The 14,381-nt window shown below is 34.8% G+C and overlaps 1 protein-coding gene and 1 pseudogene across 1 annotated transcript in view; one reads left to right on the forward strand and one right to left on the reverse strand.

Moving 5' to 3' along the window:
• LOC141729581 (uncharacterized) overlaps window positions 1-14,381 on the reverse strand; it is a 425,427-nt pseudogene that overhangs the window by 205,628 nt on the left and 205,418 nt on the right.
• Window positions 1-14,381, forward strand: part of LOC141729611 (unconventional myosin-VI-like) — a 32,198-nt gene that overhangs the window by 11,462 nt on the left and 6,355 nt on the right. The window contains exons 9-13 of the mRNA XM_074544317.1: window positions 540-748; window positions 1,118-1,196; window positions 2,904-3,064; window positions 10,090-10,193; window positions 11,430-11,561. Of these exons, the coding sequence (XP_074400418.1) occupies window positions 540-748; window positions 1,118-1,196; window positions 2,904-3,064; window positions 10,090-10,193; window positions 11,430-11,561 (685 nt within the window). The remainder of the gene's footprint in view (window positions 1-539; window positions 749-1,117; window positions 1,197-2,903; window positions 3,065-10,089; window positions 10,194-11,429; window positions 11,562-14,381) is intronic.

Raw genomic sequence — 14,381 nt, forward strand, 5'->3', positions numbered from 1 at the left:
TGTCTAGCAAAGGCTATTTTTGAAGCATTTTCAACCTGTAATTTGTTACTAATAACTTTTTAGAAAAAGTTAGTCACAACACAGTGCAGTATTTTTTCTGAGTGCTAGCAGAAATATTAAGAAAAGCTATTTCATGTATGACATAAAAGCGGAGCTGTAAATAACCACTAAAGAAGATAAGAGCACAATGCAAAATACACTGGGAAGGCTTTAATTTCCATCCTAGCATGCTAAGAATTAATTTCTGTTGCTTAAAACTGCAAGATTTAAAATGTGAAGGTATGTTTTGAAAGGAAGTTAAGTTAATTTCACTGATGATATGGAGATGAATTTGGATGGTTTTATAGGAGAGGGGAGAGGAATGGGTCCTCAGGATTGTAGAAAAAAAGGGAAGAGTGGACTCAAGCTTCCCAGCTCTGAGGTGTATATATGATTTAAATATAGTGCTCAGTGATCTCATATCACTTAATATTTTTAAGTATGTTCTTTCAGAAGTGAAGTACAAATAAAAAACAATTACCCTCTTATTATTTTTGCAGACCACTATAATGACTAGAGAACAGATACAGAAAGAATATGATGCTTTAGTTAAAAGCTCAGAGCAGCTTCTGAGTGCACTGCAAAAGAAGAAGCAGCAAGAGGACGAAGCAGAGAGGCTACGACGCATCCAGGAGGAAATGGAAAAGGAAAGGAAGAGACGTGAAGAGGAAGACCAAAAACGAAGGAAGGAAGAAGAGGAAAGATGCCTGTGAGTCTTGAATTTGAATAAGTTGCTGGTTATAGAATGAGAAGAAAACAGGAAAGGCTTTTAAATGAAGTTGGTTTTGATACACTTTCACTTAGAGAATAATTTGGATTGTATTTCTGTGCAGTGTTGAAACATTTCCTTTGTAAGGCAAGTGACAGAAGAGCATATGGAAGAAATTATATGATGCAGCTGGAAATACAGATGAACTTGAAAAATTTCATAATTTACATGTAGTATCTTGTCATCAGAACTGTACTGATTTGTGGAGTACCAATCAGTTTTATGAAAGAGACTTTGTATTTCTTACTATTTCTTGTTCATTTGTGTCATAATAACACATTTTCATTTTCTTCTCCTCTTATGTAATAGGAAATCTGAGATTGAGGCAAAGAGAAAACAGGGAGAGGAAGAGAGAAAAAAGAGAGAAGAAGAAGAAAAACGTATTCAGGTTAATGCTTTAGCTGTGTGTGGCTTTGGGGGATTTCTTGTTACTGTGATGGTTTTGGGGTTGTGTGTTTATTTTCTTGTATTCATTTACTTATTTATAAATGCTTTTTGTAGCTTATGTTCTCCACCAAGTCCAATGGCTTCTTTCTATAAATGCATTTCTCAGAGTCATTCCCCAATGTTGCTTTATTAGTAAATATAGGGCAAATGTCATGTTTAGCGTATGCCAAGACAGATCACCTATTTCTAGTTCCTATGCAACTTCACATATTCTGAGTGGAGGTGCATCTGTTTTTAAAGGATTTTAAAAGTTATTTTAAAAATATGCAGCGTTGGGGAATCCTGGTTTAGCCTTTGAAGATTTGGTGGGTGGTTCATGTCAGGCAAGTTTGGCATTCTTTTACTAACGTCACATCTTGACTTTGATTGTGTTGTTTACTTGCTTAACTGCAAACACTTTGAGAGTGCCAGTAATAATGAGAGGAGGCAGGACTGTCCTTGGTAGCCCCTTTGGCTGCACTAAATACACGCAGCTCAAACCCCACTCCTCCACCTTTCCCCTTGATTTATGGCAATTCTTACTGATTTCATAATGAGCTCTCCTTCGGAGGTGTGTTTGGATCCTGTATCCCTCTTTTCCTTTTTTATTGGAAATTGCTTGGGTGACCTGGGATAGCAGTCTTATGAAAAAAGAACATCTATAGTGATTGTCTTTATCAATGTTTCTTGGGTTCTGAGCTGTGGATATCTGCAATGCAGAATGTAATTTACACTTTAAAATGCTGTGTTTGGATCCAAGTGGATATATAATCCTGTAAGGTGTTTCATTCTCCCACATAGAGTTCCTTTCTCATTATCTTTCCTCCTGCTGGTTGGTTTTATCAGCTAATCTAAAACAAGATTCATAAGGTAAAGTCACTGGTGTAATGGTACAGTTTTCGGTGTTTTAGTGGTGCAACTTCACAATGATGGGTGGGAAGCAGCTTTGTTTCCTTGTTAATTTTGGGGCACTGCTAAAACTTGGTGTATGTGCCTTTTGAAGGTATGAATTGGATGGTCCTGTTTTATTTACTGTGTGTGCAAGGCTTTTTGTGAAATAATGATGGTTAACTGCTGCTGTTGTTTGACTCTGCAGAGGCAGTATATTTGAATTGCTCCTGCACTGCACTAAGTTGGAAGTTTTACCATTTGCTTAAATTCATGTTAGATCAGTTCCACAGAGAATTCCAGTGTCTGTCTTAATCCCTTTTCAAAATGACATACAGACCTGTATCCAAAGTAGTGCCTGTTACAAAGTCCTGTGATGCCAAGAGCAGAATATCAAGGAAGTATTGTGTTAGTGCTATGGAGAAGCAGCCATAGCCTCAGTTTCATTTGAGTTTTAATGATTCTGAAAACTTCTGAATATTAGTTTTTATAATAATGAAAAAAATAATTCATATATTTAAAAAATTACTTGGCACTTTATTAAAAAAGTTAATATAAGTGGTGGACAATATTTGATAAACTATATGAAAACCAAGATTCAGTTTGTAGCTGTTTCATTTTTCTTGGGTCTAACTAAATACTAATGCTGTTAATTTTTCATTTCTGTAAACTGTACATGTTTCCAAAAGCTAATACACAACATAGCATTTTTTTCAAATACTGCTCATGTAGCATTTTGGTTTTGATTGGGTAAGGCTAAAGGTGTCCTGTTCTCAAACAGGCTGAGATTGAGGCTCAGCTGGCTAGAGAGCGAGAGGAGGAGACGCAGCACCAGGCCGTGCTTGAACAGGAGCGCCGTGACCACGAGCTGGCAATGAGGATTGCCCAGAGCGAGGCAGAGCTCATCAGTGATGAGGCACAGCTGGATGTAGGTTTGCGCAGGTATGGAGTCAAGGAGTTACATTTTCCTCTCTGTGCTTTCTTTTCTCCCCATCCTGCTCCCTTGGAGAAGACTATGCTCTTGTTTGGTTAATGGAACTTTGTGTTCATTAAATGGAGCTTTTAAGTCAGTATATTGGAATGTTTTTCAAATTAAATTTTGAAATTTGTTAGATTGCTTTTGCTTAGACTTTCTTCATTTTGCGTCTTGCTACATCAGTGATTTTGTAGGTGCTTGTGGACATGACTGCAGGTCTCTTTCTTTTTTTGAGTTCTAACAAGGATGGCCAACTTAGAATTCTGATTTTTATGACTCATTTAAAGTAGGGAATAGAATTTCTTCAGTGGTAAGTAATAATAAAATACATCTTTGCTAGGTCTTGATGGTGGTTCCATTTTTACAGTGAATTTGTGTGGGATTTTTTTTTTTAAAGAAGAAGCTCTCTTTAACTGCAGAAATAAAAGTAATTTCTGGGCCCTGACTGGTAAGTTTTTTCAAGTGGAATGAAAATACCTAACATAGATGAGTTCAAATGTTAAGTGTTAGTCTTGTTTTGTGTCAATTTTTGATGTGCGATAAAATGAGCTTAACCTTTGATACACAGAACCACACTGCCTGTCTGCAGAGCAAGAACTCTTCATGTGTAAAAGGTGATGTCTTAGAAGCAACTTAGAAGTTCCAGTAAAAATGGTACTTACTGGTCAAGTTGCATGAAGGGACCTGTGAACATGGTCACATACTTGGTGACTTCATTAATATGACTCTACTCTGTTGTTGTTGTTGAAATGAGTGCAAGAAAATCCCTTGTGTTGCCATGAAATTTCAAGCTCCTAGATGTATTTCTTTTGCTACCCAAATTTCATCTAAATGTATACTTTTTTTAATAACTGTATGCTTGCTTGAGATAGGTGGGTAATTTTTTGTCATGTTCAATACTGACTTCTGGGCAGTTCCACTGAAATGGTTGTGTTTTTTCCCTCGGTACTGCAATAGCTGTCAAATTGTCTCTGACTGAGACTGACATGCTCCATTCACAGAATCAGAATGGTTTGGGTTGGAAGGGGACCTTAAAAATCATCTCTTTCCTGCCCCCTGCCATGGTCAGGGACACCTTCCATTAGACTAGGTAGCTCAGAGGCCCATCCAAGCTGGGATGGGGCAGCCACAGCTCCCTTGGGAAGGCTGTTCCAGTGCCTCACCACTCTCCCTGTCTGGATTTTGGTGCAATACTTTAAAGGTAGACACAAAGTCACTCTAGTCTTGCAACCTGGCAGAGTTCTCTTAAATATGAAAGAAGGGATGCAGTAGTCAAGAGCTCAGAGAATTCAGTAACTTCTCTGTCAGTGAAGCTCTAACCTCCACTGGGTTTCCTACTGCTCATAGGTGATTTTGGCATTGGTCTTTCTTGTATAATCCCAGAATGGATGATGAGCTAATTGTCATCATAACTCTTTGACTGCCAGTTTCTCTGCTGTGTAGCTAGCCCAGTTCTGCTGTGCAGCTGGTAGGTGACTGAAGACCCTTCTAAGTGTTTGGAAAGTACTCAGTGGTCTGAACATGTTAGTATAGAGATGGAAATAATTTCTTGAGCAAGATAATACCTAAATCTAGAAAAGAAGTGATAGATTTTCCTGCTTACATGAGATCTTTTTTATCTCACTGGCAAATTTTTTCCCTTGTTTCCAAAGTCTACTTCAAATAGTTCATTGCACATTCAAAACCTGAACAGAATGCTTTTAATTTAATATTTGATTTTATTTTGGTTTGTTTAAAATCAGACTAAAACCTTACCCAGGCCCCAGTATCTTCTATTGAAATCAGAGGATTTTCATATAATTTCAGGAGTTGCCTTAAAGGTAGCAGCTAAAGAAATTTGGTGAAATGCAAACTATTGGTTAGAATAAATAATGTAATCTAATATTAAAACATAAAGTCTCAGGACTTCTTTTATATTATACCAATCAAAATTTTGCTGGAGTCTAAAGAAGTTATAGTCTACGGTCTTCTACATTTGAGACTGACATATTAGCATGTGATACACTAAAATCACTGACTTTTCTATAAGTATATATATCTTCCCTGTTAAATTTTGCTGTAATAAGATAAAGCATGTGTGACTTCATACTGAATTCATGCAGTATATTGCTTTTACAGTGTTATCACACTTCTGTAAAAATTGGTTTCATCCTTACATATTGGCATGAAGAAAATAAAGGTATTTTCCATTGTATGGTTGTAACTGTTGAGTGAAAAGAGGAAGAAAAGGGTGATTTTATGTGCTCAGTTTTAACAAATACGCGACACTTTTGTGTTGTCATATTTGAACTTGAGTGCCTGTAGTTTATTTCTTTTTTCCACAGTGCCTTGCTGTATTCACTTTCATAGCTTTCATAGATATTTCAAGGGGCATAAGTATTAACAGTTTCCTTAAAAAATATATTTGTTGGCTACTATCAAAGAAGAAAAGTTGTTTGTTCTGGCAGCAGATCCAGGATTTTCATTTGTGCTTATTCTGTGCTGGATCTGCTGGACCTCTTCTAGCTTTATCCAATTTTACTACTCATCCACAGTTTGAAAGGATGTGTAATATGTGATTTACTGCACCCAGGGGTAAATTAAAGGTAATGACTAGCAGTTAAGTAAAAATTAATTTAGATAGTAAGTATCTGCTTTCAGCTGGGTAGTTTTTATTCATTTATGTGGCTTATTGAAGTGTACAGTATGGCATGTAACATCAAAAGAAAGCTAGTCTTAGAAGAGTGTTGTGAGTGTATCTCTCCTGGGTTTTGCATTGGAACAATCCTATGTCCTAATTTAGCACAGATAGTGCTACCTGTGCTCACCTGTGTGTTTCCAGCACAGCAGTTACACTTGGGGTCTGTTCACAGCTTGCATGAAGAAGCACCCATCCTGTTCCCAGAGCAGCTACAGGAGGATTGCTGCTGTTTCTTGTGACACGCTTATCCAAGCATGAAATACATCAGTAGTATGCTTCAAAGTCTCTGCTTTTGAAAGATTGGACAGGGGAGAAAGGCTGGGGGAAGCTTTCACTTGTACATTTCTTTTTTCCCAGATTATTATTTAAGTCATAACTGAATGAGAAAGTTTTGGGGGGAAAAGAGGTTTATATAATCAGCTAAAAATAATAATAATAAAAATTCTTAAGATAATAAAGAAGATGTGAGAGAGCAGGAAATGCTATGACCCACCTTTTCTTGCTTCAGATTATTAAAATATTAACTAGGTAGTAGTTTGTCTAACATTAAATGTCTTCTGTTTGCAGAGCCAATGGAACAAAGCCACAAATGACTACGTATGGCATTTTTTTCCATTTGAATGCTCTAATAGATAAAAGCCACATTAATTAATCAAAAGAAATTGATATTGTCTTCTTATTTACTAATACCCCATAGCAATCTTTGTTAGTATGCATCTGTAATTTCTAAGTCAATTTTTAAAGCCTCATATTCATTACTTTGCTTACATCTAATAAACCCTTTAATAACCAAATATACCAAATAACATCTATTCAAAAATCATTATATAATTGCTGTAAAGTTTTAAACATACCATCCATTTTTCACTGCCCTGTGTAATTTATTGTTCTTTACAGAATCAGGACTCTGTGTGTGTGTATGTGTGTCTGTCTGTCTATCTATCTATCTGTCTATCTATCTATCTATCTGTCTGTCTATTTTTGTGTGTGTGTCTGAATTGAAATAATTAAAAATAAGTAGTCGTTTCCTGTGCATTTAATTTAATTTCAGTTTGATTGTCAAGACACTTTCATGGTTATAAAGGCTGGTTTTATATCCATATATATTTGGTTTATGCTCATATACCAATTTTCTTGTAGGGAACAAATGGCCACAGAAATGTCAGAAATATTGTCTAGGTAGGTGAGAAGGTATAACACCAGTGAATCAATCATTTTCTAAAAACAAATCACACATTAAATGGGTTGAATTATTATGGAATTAAAAGTAATGGAATCTGGGTTTTTTTTTAATTATGAGCAGGTAACTAAATTATTTCTTTCAGATAAATTGCATTTACCATTTTTTCAGCAATTATTTCTTTGCTATTTTAACTTATTATATTGAAAAAGAATAAGAATTGTTCATGTACCCTGTAATTTTCTATAATTTCATTAATGCTTCTCCAGCTTTCTTCTCCTCTCACCTTTGTGATAAACAGATCACAAGGCTCCACATCTTTTAAAGGCATATTTCTACAGATTCAGCACAAAGCTAATGAAGCCATTTAACTGCAATGTAATTGTTGCTGCATTTAATAAGGAAATATGCTCATTAGAGTTCTCTTAAAATAAAAGTAGTTTTGAAAATTTCCATGGTAAGACCATATTAAAAACCCTCTTAAGATATCCAAAAAAAATCTCCTTCTGGGATTTCTTGAATGATAATGTGAGATTTTATGCACAATGCAGAAGAAAAGATAAATACAGGTTTGGGTCTGAATATGCTAGTTGGTCAAATACTAATACTCTGTTCAAAGAAATTTTTGTGATTGTCTTCCATATCAGCAAGTAAATAGAAAGTGTTTTCTGCAACTTGATGGTAGAAATTTTTTTTGACATTGATTTTGTGAACCTTACAGAAGAAGAAAAAATGTTTAGAGGTTTTGAAAGTGAATCTGTTGTTTAACAAGTTACTAAGCTATGTATGTATAGTTTGAAGATGCTCAGTCTCACATGTTTAATGAATTTTCTAGTGGTATCATGGATGATTGGAATGCAGCTGGTAACTAAATTTTTCTCCTGCAGTATTTTAAGAATAGGCATAAACCACATAAGGTGTAATTAAGGTAGCATGTGAATTTAAATGGCCATATTGTATTGCATATATTGACATAGTTCCAATGACAGTGGCCAATTTTTAATGTACAAAAAGATGAAAAAATTTTGGGGCCAGATCAGGCTCTGTGTTCTGGTCGGATTCAAAATGCAATGCTTCTCAGTATCTGCTTGTTTAAAAAAAATTGTCTCACTTTTCATACACTGGAAGCCTTTGACATGAGACTGGTCTTTTCTATTTTTAGTCTGAAAATACTGTTTATGATACATAACTCTCATATGGAGCAGTGAAGATGGAATGTCAAAGGTGATGCTCCTCTTGCTGCCAGACTGTTGTGCTTGAGGTCCTGTAGAAAACAAGCAAGTGGTCTTCAGAGTGCACAGTAGTACCCTAATAGAAAGACTAAGCCATTCAATTGGATTAGCATTCTTAAAGATTACTACAACCTAGTTCTGCTGTGCTAAATTAGGCAGCAAACTCTTAGAGTGGTGGGTAATGTTGCTAAATCAGGAAAATCCTTAGGATTTGTCAAATTAGGTTCAAAAAGGTTAGACACCAGGCAGTGCAAATTAATTATCAGGAATCCTTGATGTCCTACAGAATAGAACAAAATATTAAAGTATATATTTTGAAGAAGTTTGTCCAGTTATTTGTTTTACAGTCATGAGTAGTTCTAAGTCAATTTTTTACATTTGACTTCTCAAACTCCAACTGGAAGCTGTGTGGACTCAGATTAGTAGTATGAGTAGACATTAAGCTGCTACTCCAACAGCAAGATTCTGTAGTTTTAATTATACTGAAGAGATGGTTCAGTTGTTATTAAGAGGAATGTTAGGTTTATTCAATGAAATTTAAATTGCATTTGTTATCACTGCTTTCAAAACTGCTGTATCTGCATAAAGAAAAAATTCAGGTTATAATAGTTTTTTATAACCTTCTAATTAAAAAAGGAAAATAAACATAAAACTTCACGGTACCACATGAGACCTTTATGGAAAAATAAATGTTAAAATAATATTCATTAGATTATACCTATTAATACTGTGCCTGTCCCACAAAGATATTACTGCACAAACAGACCTTACAATTAAAAAGCCTGTTTTTTCTTATTGCATCAAGAACTTTGCTACCTTGTTAAAGATTCTTTCTAGTTTCTTTTGAAGAAATTCCCTCAGATCCTGAATTCAATTTTTATTCTTAGTCATGAGCAGAGACTGGTAAAATCTCGTGTCTGCTCTTGAATTCCTTAGTGTTTAAAAGATGTGCTGATCATCACTGAACATTGCAGTGTTTTCAACTTATTTTATAAGCTGATAATCCACAGGAAGTTTGCTGTTCCTGAGGGAGAGTTCTTCCACTTATCCATACCACATTTCTTGGGGAAAAAAAGAAATTCAGGCTTATGTTTATATCTAATGTTCGTTTCATACATGGAAACATTGTACATTTTCCTAAAGATGATTGAGATTTTAGTAATAATTCCTCACTTGCATTCGCTGTTGACTCACTTTGACATTACCTACATGGTGAAGACCTTTTGCCTTTGGAAAATACTGAGTTTTGATGAGTCTTTTTTTACTGGTCAGCGTTTAGTCCGAGTGGTCTTTTTTACTTTGATGATAAATATCATCACTCTTGATGATCATGATGATCAATATCATCACTCCCAACTCAGAATAAATATTGCTGTTATTAGATGGCCAATATAGAATTAATTTGGTTTCTTCTCTCAAGTTAGGTTTTTGTCAGACAGAATATTTTCTTAAGGTTAGGAACAAGATCAATTTTAAATAGCAGAGGAAATGCCTTTTCTTCCTTCTCCTTGTTCTACTTCAGGAATATTTTTCCTTGTCTGTTTTTTGAATGGAACTAAAAATGTTCAGTCTTTGTTTTTTGCATCTTGGTTCTCACAAAGTAAAATGTACATCAATGTGGGATGAGATACTCAGAATATGTGTCTTTCTATACCTGAAAAATATCAATGACAATTCCTTTTAATCTTTAGGAGGCAAATCAGATTATGATATGATTTTGAGCATAAAATATATTTTCATTTTCTCTTGATAATTCAAACAACTTGAAAATACTATGGTATTTTGTCTGTGTGGTAATAAGTATGACGCATTATTGATCATGGGATCTCTTCCTCTTCTTAAAAAAAATCCTGTTTAATACTTGGAAAAAATACATATACATTTTAAAAATAATTGCAGGGGTCCTGCAGTGCAAGCCACAAAAGCTGCTGCTGGTACTAAGAAGCATGATCTCAGTAAGTGGAAATATGCAGAGCTTCGTGATACAATCAACACCTCCTGTGGTAAGTGGTTTTTTTTCTGAGAAAGAGTTCAAGTTGTAGTTATACGAAAAAGTGTTACTTTCTTCCTATAACAAAGATTAAAAGTTTACATGAGTTTGAGTGAATAACAAATTAATTTTAAAAATTCTCTTACCCCCAAAAGAACAATACACAAAGCTATTTCCATATTAAGGAAACAGAATCTCCTTTGTGATGTCTTTAAGGGATTATATATTTATGATAATAAACATCTTGGGCATAAAATACATGTTATAACTTCTTAATTAAGTTCACTCCATTTGATGTACTTCCACAGAGGGAATAGTAATTATTATGCTTTACCTAGAATTTGCATGTTCTAAGAATTTTTTTGCTATCAATTCTTGCTGTCACCAAATCATAAAGAAAGCAAAAATATGTTCTGTCGTAGATTATTATTCTTTAATTTTCAAAATGTGTAACTTCTTTTTGGAAGCTTACAGTGGGGCATTAATCACCTTGGCCTCAGTGCTGTGAAGATAGAAATAGATAAGAATTATTCGTCTTTTAGGTATTACTGTTTCTTCCTGCTTCTTATTGAAAGCAGTTGGTTAATTTGTGATTTAAGATCACTCAGAATTTCTTCCTGGATGTAGAAATTGGAAAGTAACTCATTCTCTTTTAGTGTTTTTACATATGCAAGACTGGAGCAATGTTTTCGGCTATGTAGATGGTGCAGTAATAAGTGGAGTTCTTTCCTCATGAAGCCAGCTTGGATACTCTGAGATAACTAATGAAAAAGCCTTGTCATCATTCAATTCTTAGCATAATGAACTTCAGAAAAATTAAAATACATACATGAAAAAAGAATACAAATATAAGCAGTCAAATTCATGGGTTTTTTTCAGTTGCAGAAATAATGTTCAGCAGTGCAATTAAATTTTTTTAAAATTTGTTTCTGTGCGGCTTGTATTGTGATACTGTCAACAGAAATATTTGTAGCATTTTACTGCTCCAAATGTCCCAGTACAACAGCTACTTTGGGGACTGCCTTTACTCTAAAGCAGAAAAGGATTCATCAAACTCTGAGGGACTTTTTGGGTCATAAAACACAGGCGCTGTGCTGCAGAGAGTGAGGGGTTTTTACATTCCATGTTATCATATTAGTGTCACAGCTTGATCTCCAATCATATACCTCATCAATATAGAAAAACATTTAATAAATATTTTTCTGACTTTTCTCACTCATGCCTTCCCCTCTCCTTTTTTTTAGGATAGATATTGAACTCTTGGCAGCTTGCAGAGAAGAGTTCCACCGAAGGCTAAAGGTGTATCATGCTTGGAAATCCAAGAATAAGAAACGCAATGCAGAAACAGAACAGCGTGCTCCCAAGTCAGTCACAGACTATGGTGAGGAGAGATAATTTTGTGTTTATAGTAATTTTGGTGATAATATTCTAAAGAGAACATTTCTGGAATGTATTCTGGGTTTGCTAGGTTGAAGAAACTTGGAGTTTTTTAGGAGTGTTTTATGTTGATTTAAGGTAAATATTTTGGAAAGATTGAAACTTGGCAAATTCTTCACAGAAATTAAAACACTTTCGGTAGACTCAGCTTCTTATGCTTCTTAAAACCTTTTCTCACATCCAGCTGACATCTGTTAAAAAGAGTTCTTGATCTACTGGTGCAGGTGCTGGCATTTTTGTTAAATGTTCATTGCTGTGCTACTTTAATATTTCATAATATTGACATAGACATGTAGACATAGATGTAGATACTTTTAAAAGGTGCTACTAATTATGTCGTTTACATCACTGCTTACATACATCATGTTACATCCTCCTTTATAAAATCTGAGTGTTGATGCTGTAATTCTGGCTCATGGGGTGACAAATTTTGTGTAGACCGTGTTTTCTATTTAGACCCCTCATTCTACTGATTTCACAGGCTGGTGTTTATTGACAAAGCCACACACTAATCAGAGTAAGTTTCTCTTGCATTCATCAAGGAAGTGTGGGAGTTTCATACTGCCAGACCTGGAAATTCTGTACCTGGTTTCTGGAGTGGTATTTACAGAGTGGACTGTTACTCGTTTCCCAATGTTCCACCTCAAAAGTCCGGTGATCATCTGTATAAAAGGAATCTAAGAAATTTATAGGATCACAGTAAATGCATGGAACAATTTAGTCAGATCATTCCTTTTGTCTTTTTGTTCCATTATATTTGATATTTGTGTTCCTGTCACACAGTTCATGGGAGAGACAAAGAAAAGGGAAGATAGGGAGAAAGTGCTCTCCCCAAAGTCACATGAGCCTGAGATTAAGGCATTGTTCTAGGACATGGAGAATAAGCATCCCAGGGAATCCAGGTGCCCTAGGTAATCTCAGTCCATGTACAAAGGCACCTCCTTCCCCTTGATTCATTTACTTGAGTTATTAATTACTTGAGCATTACCTGAGTTTGAGGTTCTCAGGGAATTTTAGTATGGATATGTGGCAGGCAAAATCTGGACCCCTGGAGAAGATATTATCAAATAATGGGTCCTTGTGTCTGAAATGTGGTTTTAGCTGCTTAAGAAAGCTTGTGACTGAAATGGCAGGAAAAGGCATTTGAAGCACTTCTGCCAAGTGGTAAATTGCTTTGAACGTTCTCTCTGGAGCTAAATGGGTAAAATATTCATACACAGTGTTGCTGATGGGAAGTATCAAAGAGCAGATGATCTTTGGATTTTTGCACAAAAAGCTGAGAATATTCATATTGTTATCACTTTTGAGATATTTGCTGCATTTTTTTCAGTGTTTTTCATTGTATTTTTTTAACTTCATTGAAATATGGCATAATAAGAGAATAAGAGAACCTTGCAGTTCAGAAGAAATTGATAGTGACCTTTAGAGACTCTCAATGCCAGTATAATTCTTTGCATTGCAAATAATTATACCACATGGGCATTTCACATACATATGTACTGTAGTCATCTGAGAAGGTAGTAAGAAGAAATTCTGATTTCTTAGGTGTTTAAGCTAAAAGTCTTTCCCGTGTCAGTGGATGTGGGCTTCAAGTGATGTAGTTTTTTCTTTACATCTTTTCATTGATTTAATGTAGTTTTACAGTATCCTTTAATGTAATTTTATAAGTATCCTTTATTTAAATTCATGCATTCAGTATAGAAGCTAAGCACTGGTTTGTGTATTATTACTGATATTGACAGAGCTCTGGAAGTTTTTTTTTCTAGCAGAAATGTCAAAAAAATAAAGTACTACATTAATTAAATAGCAGATTTGTCAGAGCAATTTACCACTGAAGCTTTGTAACAGGAATTGCAAATTATTAAGGTGATTTTGAGGTTAAATCTTGATGAAAATAGAAGTAGAAAAAGAGTAGAAACACTTAGAATCTGCATTTGTGTTGTAGCTAGAATTCCTATTTGTTTGTTATCAGCATTGGTGAAAAATGTTGATGTTGTAATGAAGCCATAACTTATAAGGAATCAGCACTTTCATTTTTTGTTCAACATGTAATATTTGTTCACAGATTTTGCACCATTTTTGAGCAACTCAAGTAAGTGAGGAGACAGTTGTTTAAGCTAACTTTGAAGAATAGGAACACTTGAGAGCTCCATACTAACATTGATTAATCCAGTGTTTTGCTACACATGTATATAGAAGTTAATTGTAAAAAAAAAAATGATAATTTGACAATGTTATTAATCTGATGGTAATTATACATGACTCTAGTAATTCAAAAATGTACTTGTCTTCATGAAAACCTACCCATTTGAGGAGTCATGGGAAGGGAGAGTGAAATAACCTTCTTATATAAATTATTGAAAGATATAATCTCCGATTTTTTACCACAACCACCAACACCCCAAAACCATTCTTGTTCTAGCCTTTTTTTTTTATTGTCTGCACATGGCTTTTTGTTGTAGCAAAACTCTGGAATCAACATAATGTAACAACTGTTTTCCTAGCACACAGACTAACATTCAGGTGATGGTTTCTTCTGAATAGACAGCCACAGTTCTATAGCACCAATAGAGGCTCCATTGGCTGCTTAGCATTTCCATTCTCTAGATTTGCCCTCTTCTCTAGATTTAGATATGCCTAGGGGTAGAAATGAGCCTTAGCAATTACCATTGCAGTGCAAAAAGTATTCAACAATACTTAAGTACTGATCTGCTGGGATAAATGTTCAGACAATGGATAGAATTAAATTAGTTTTTTATATACT

Source organism: Zonotrichia albicollis, chromosome 7 (genome assembly GCF_047830755.1).
Source record: "Zonotrichia albicollis isolate bZonAlb1 chromosome 7, bZonAlb1.hap1, whole genome shotgun sequence".
NCBI lineage: Eukaryota > Metazoa > Chordata > Aves > Passeriformes > Passerellidae > Zonotrichia > Zonotrichia albicollis.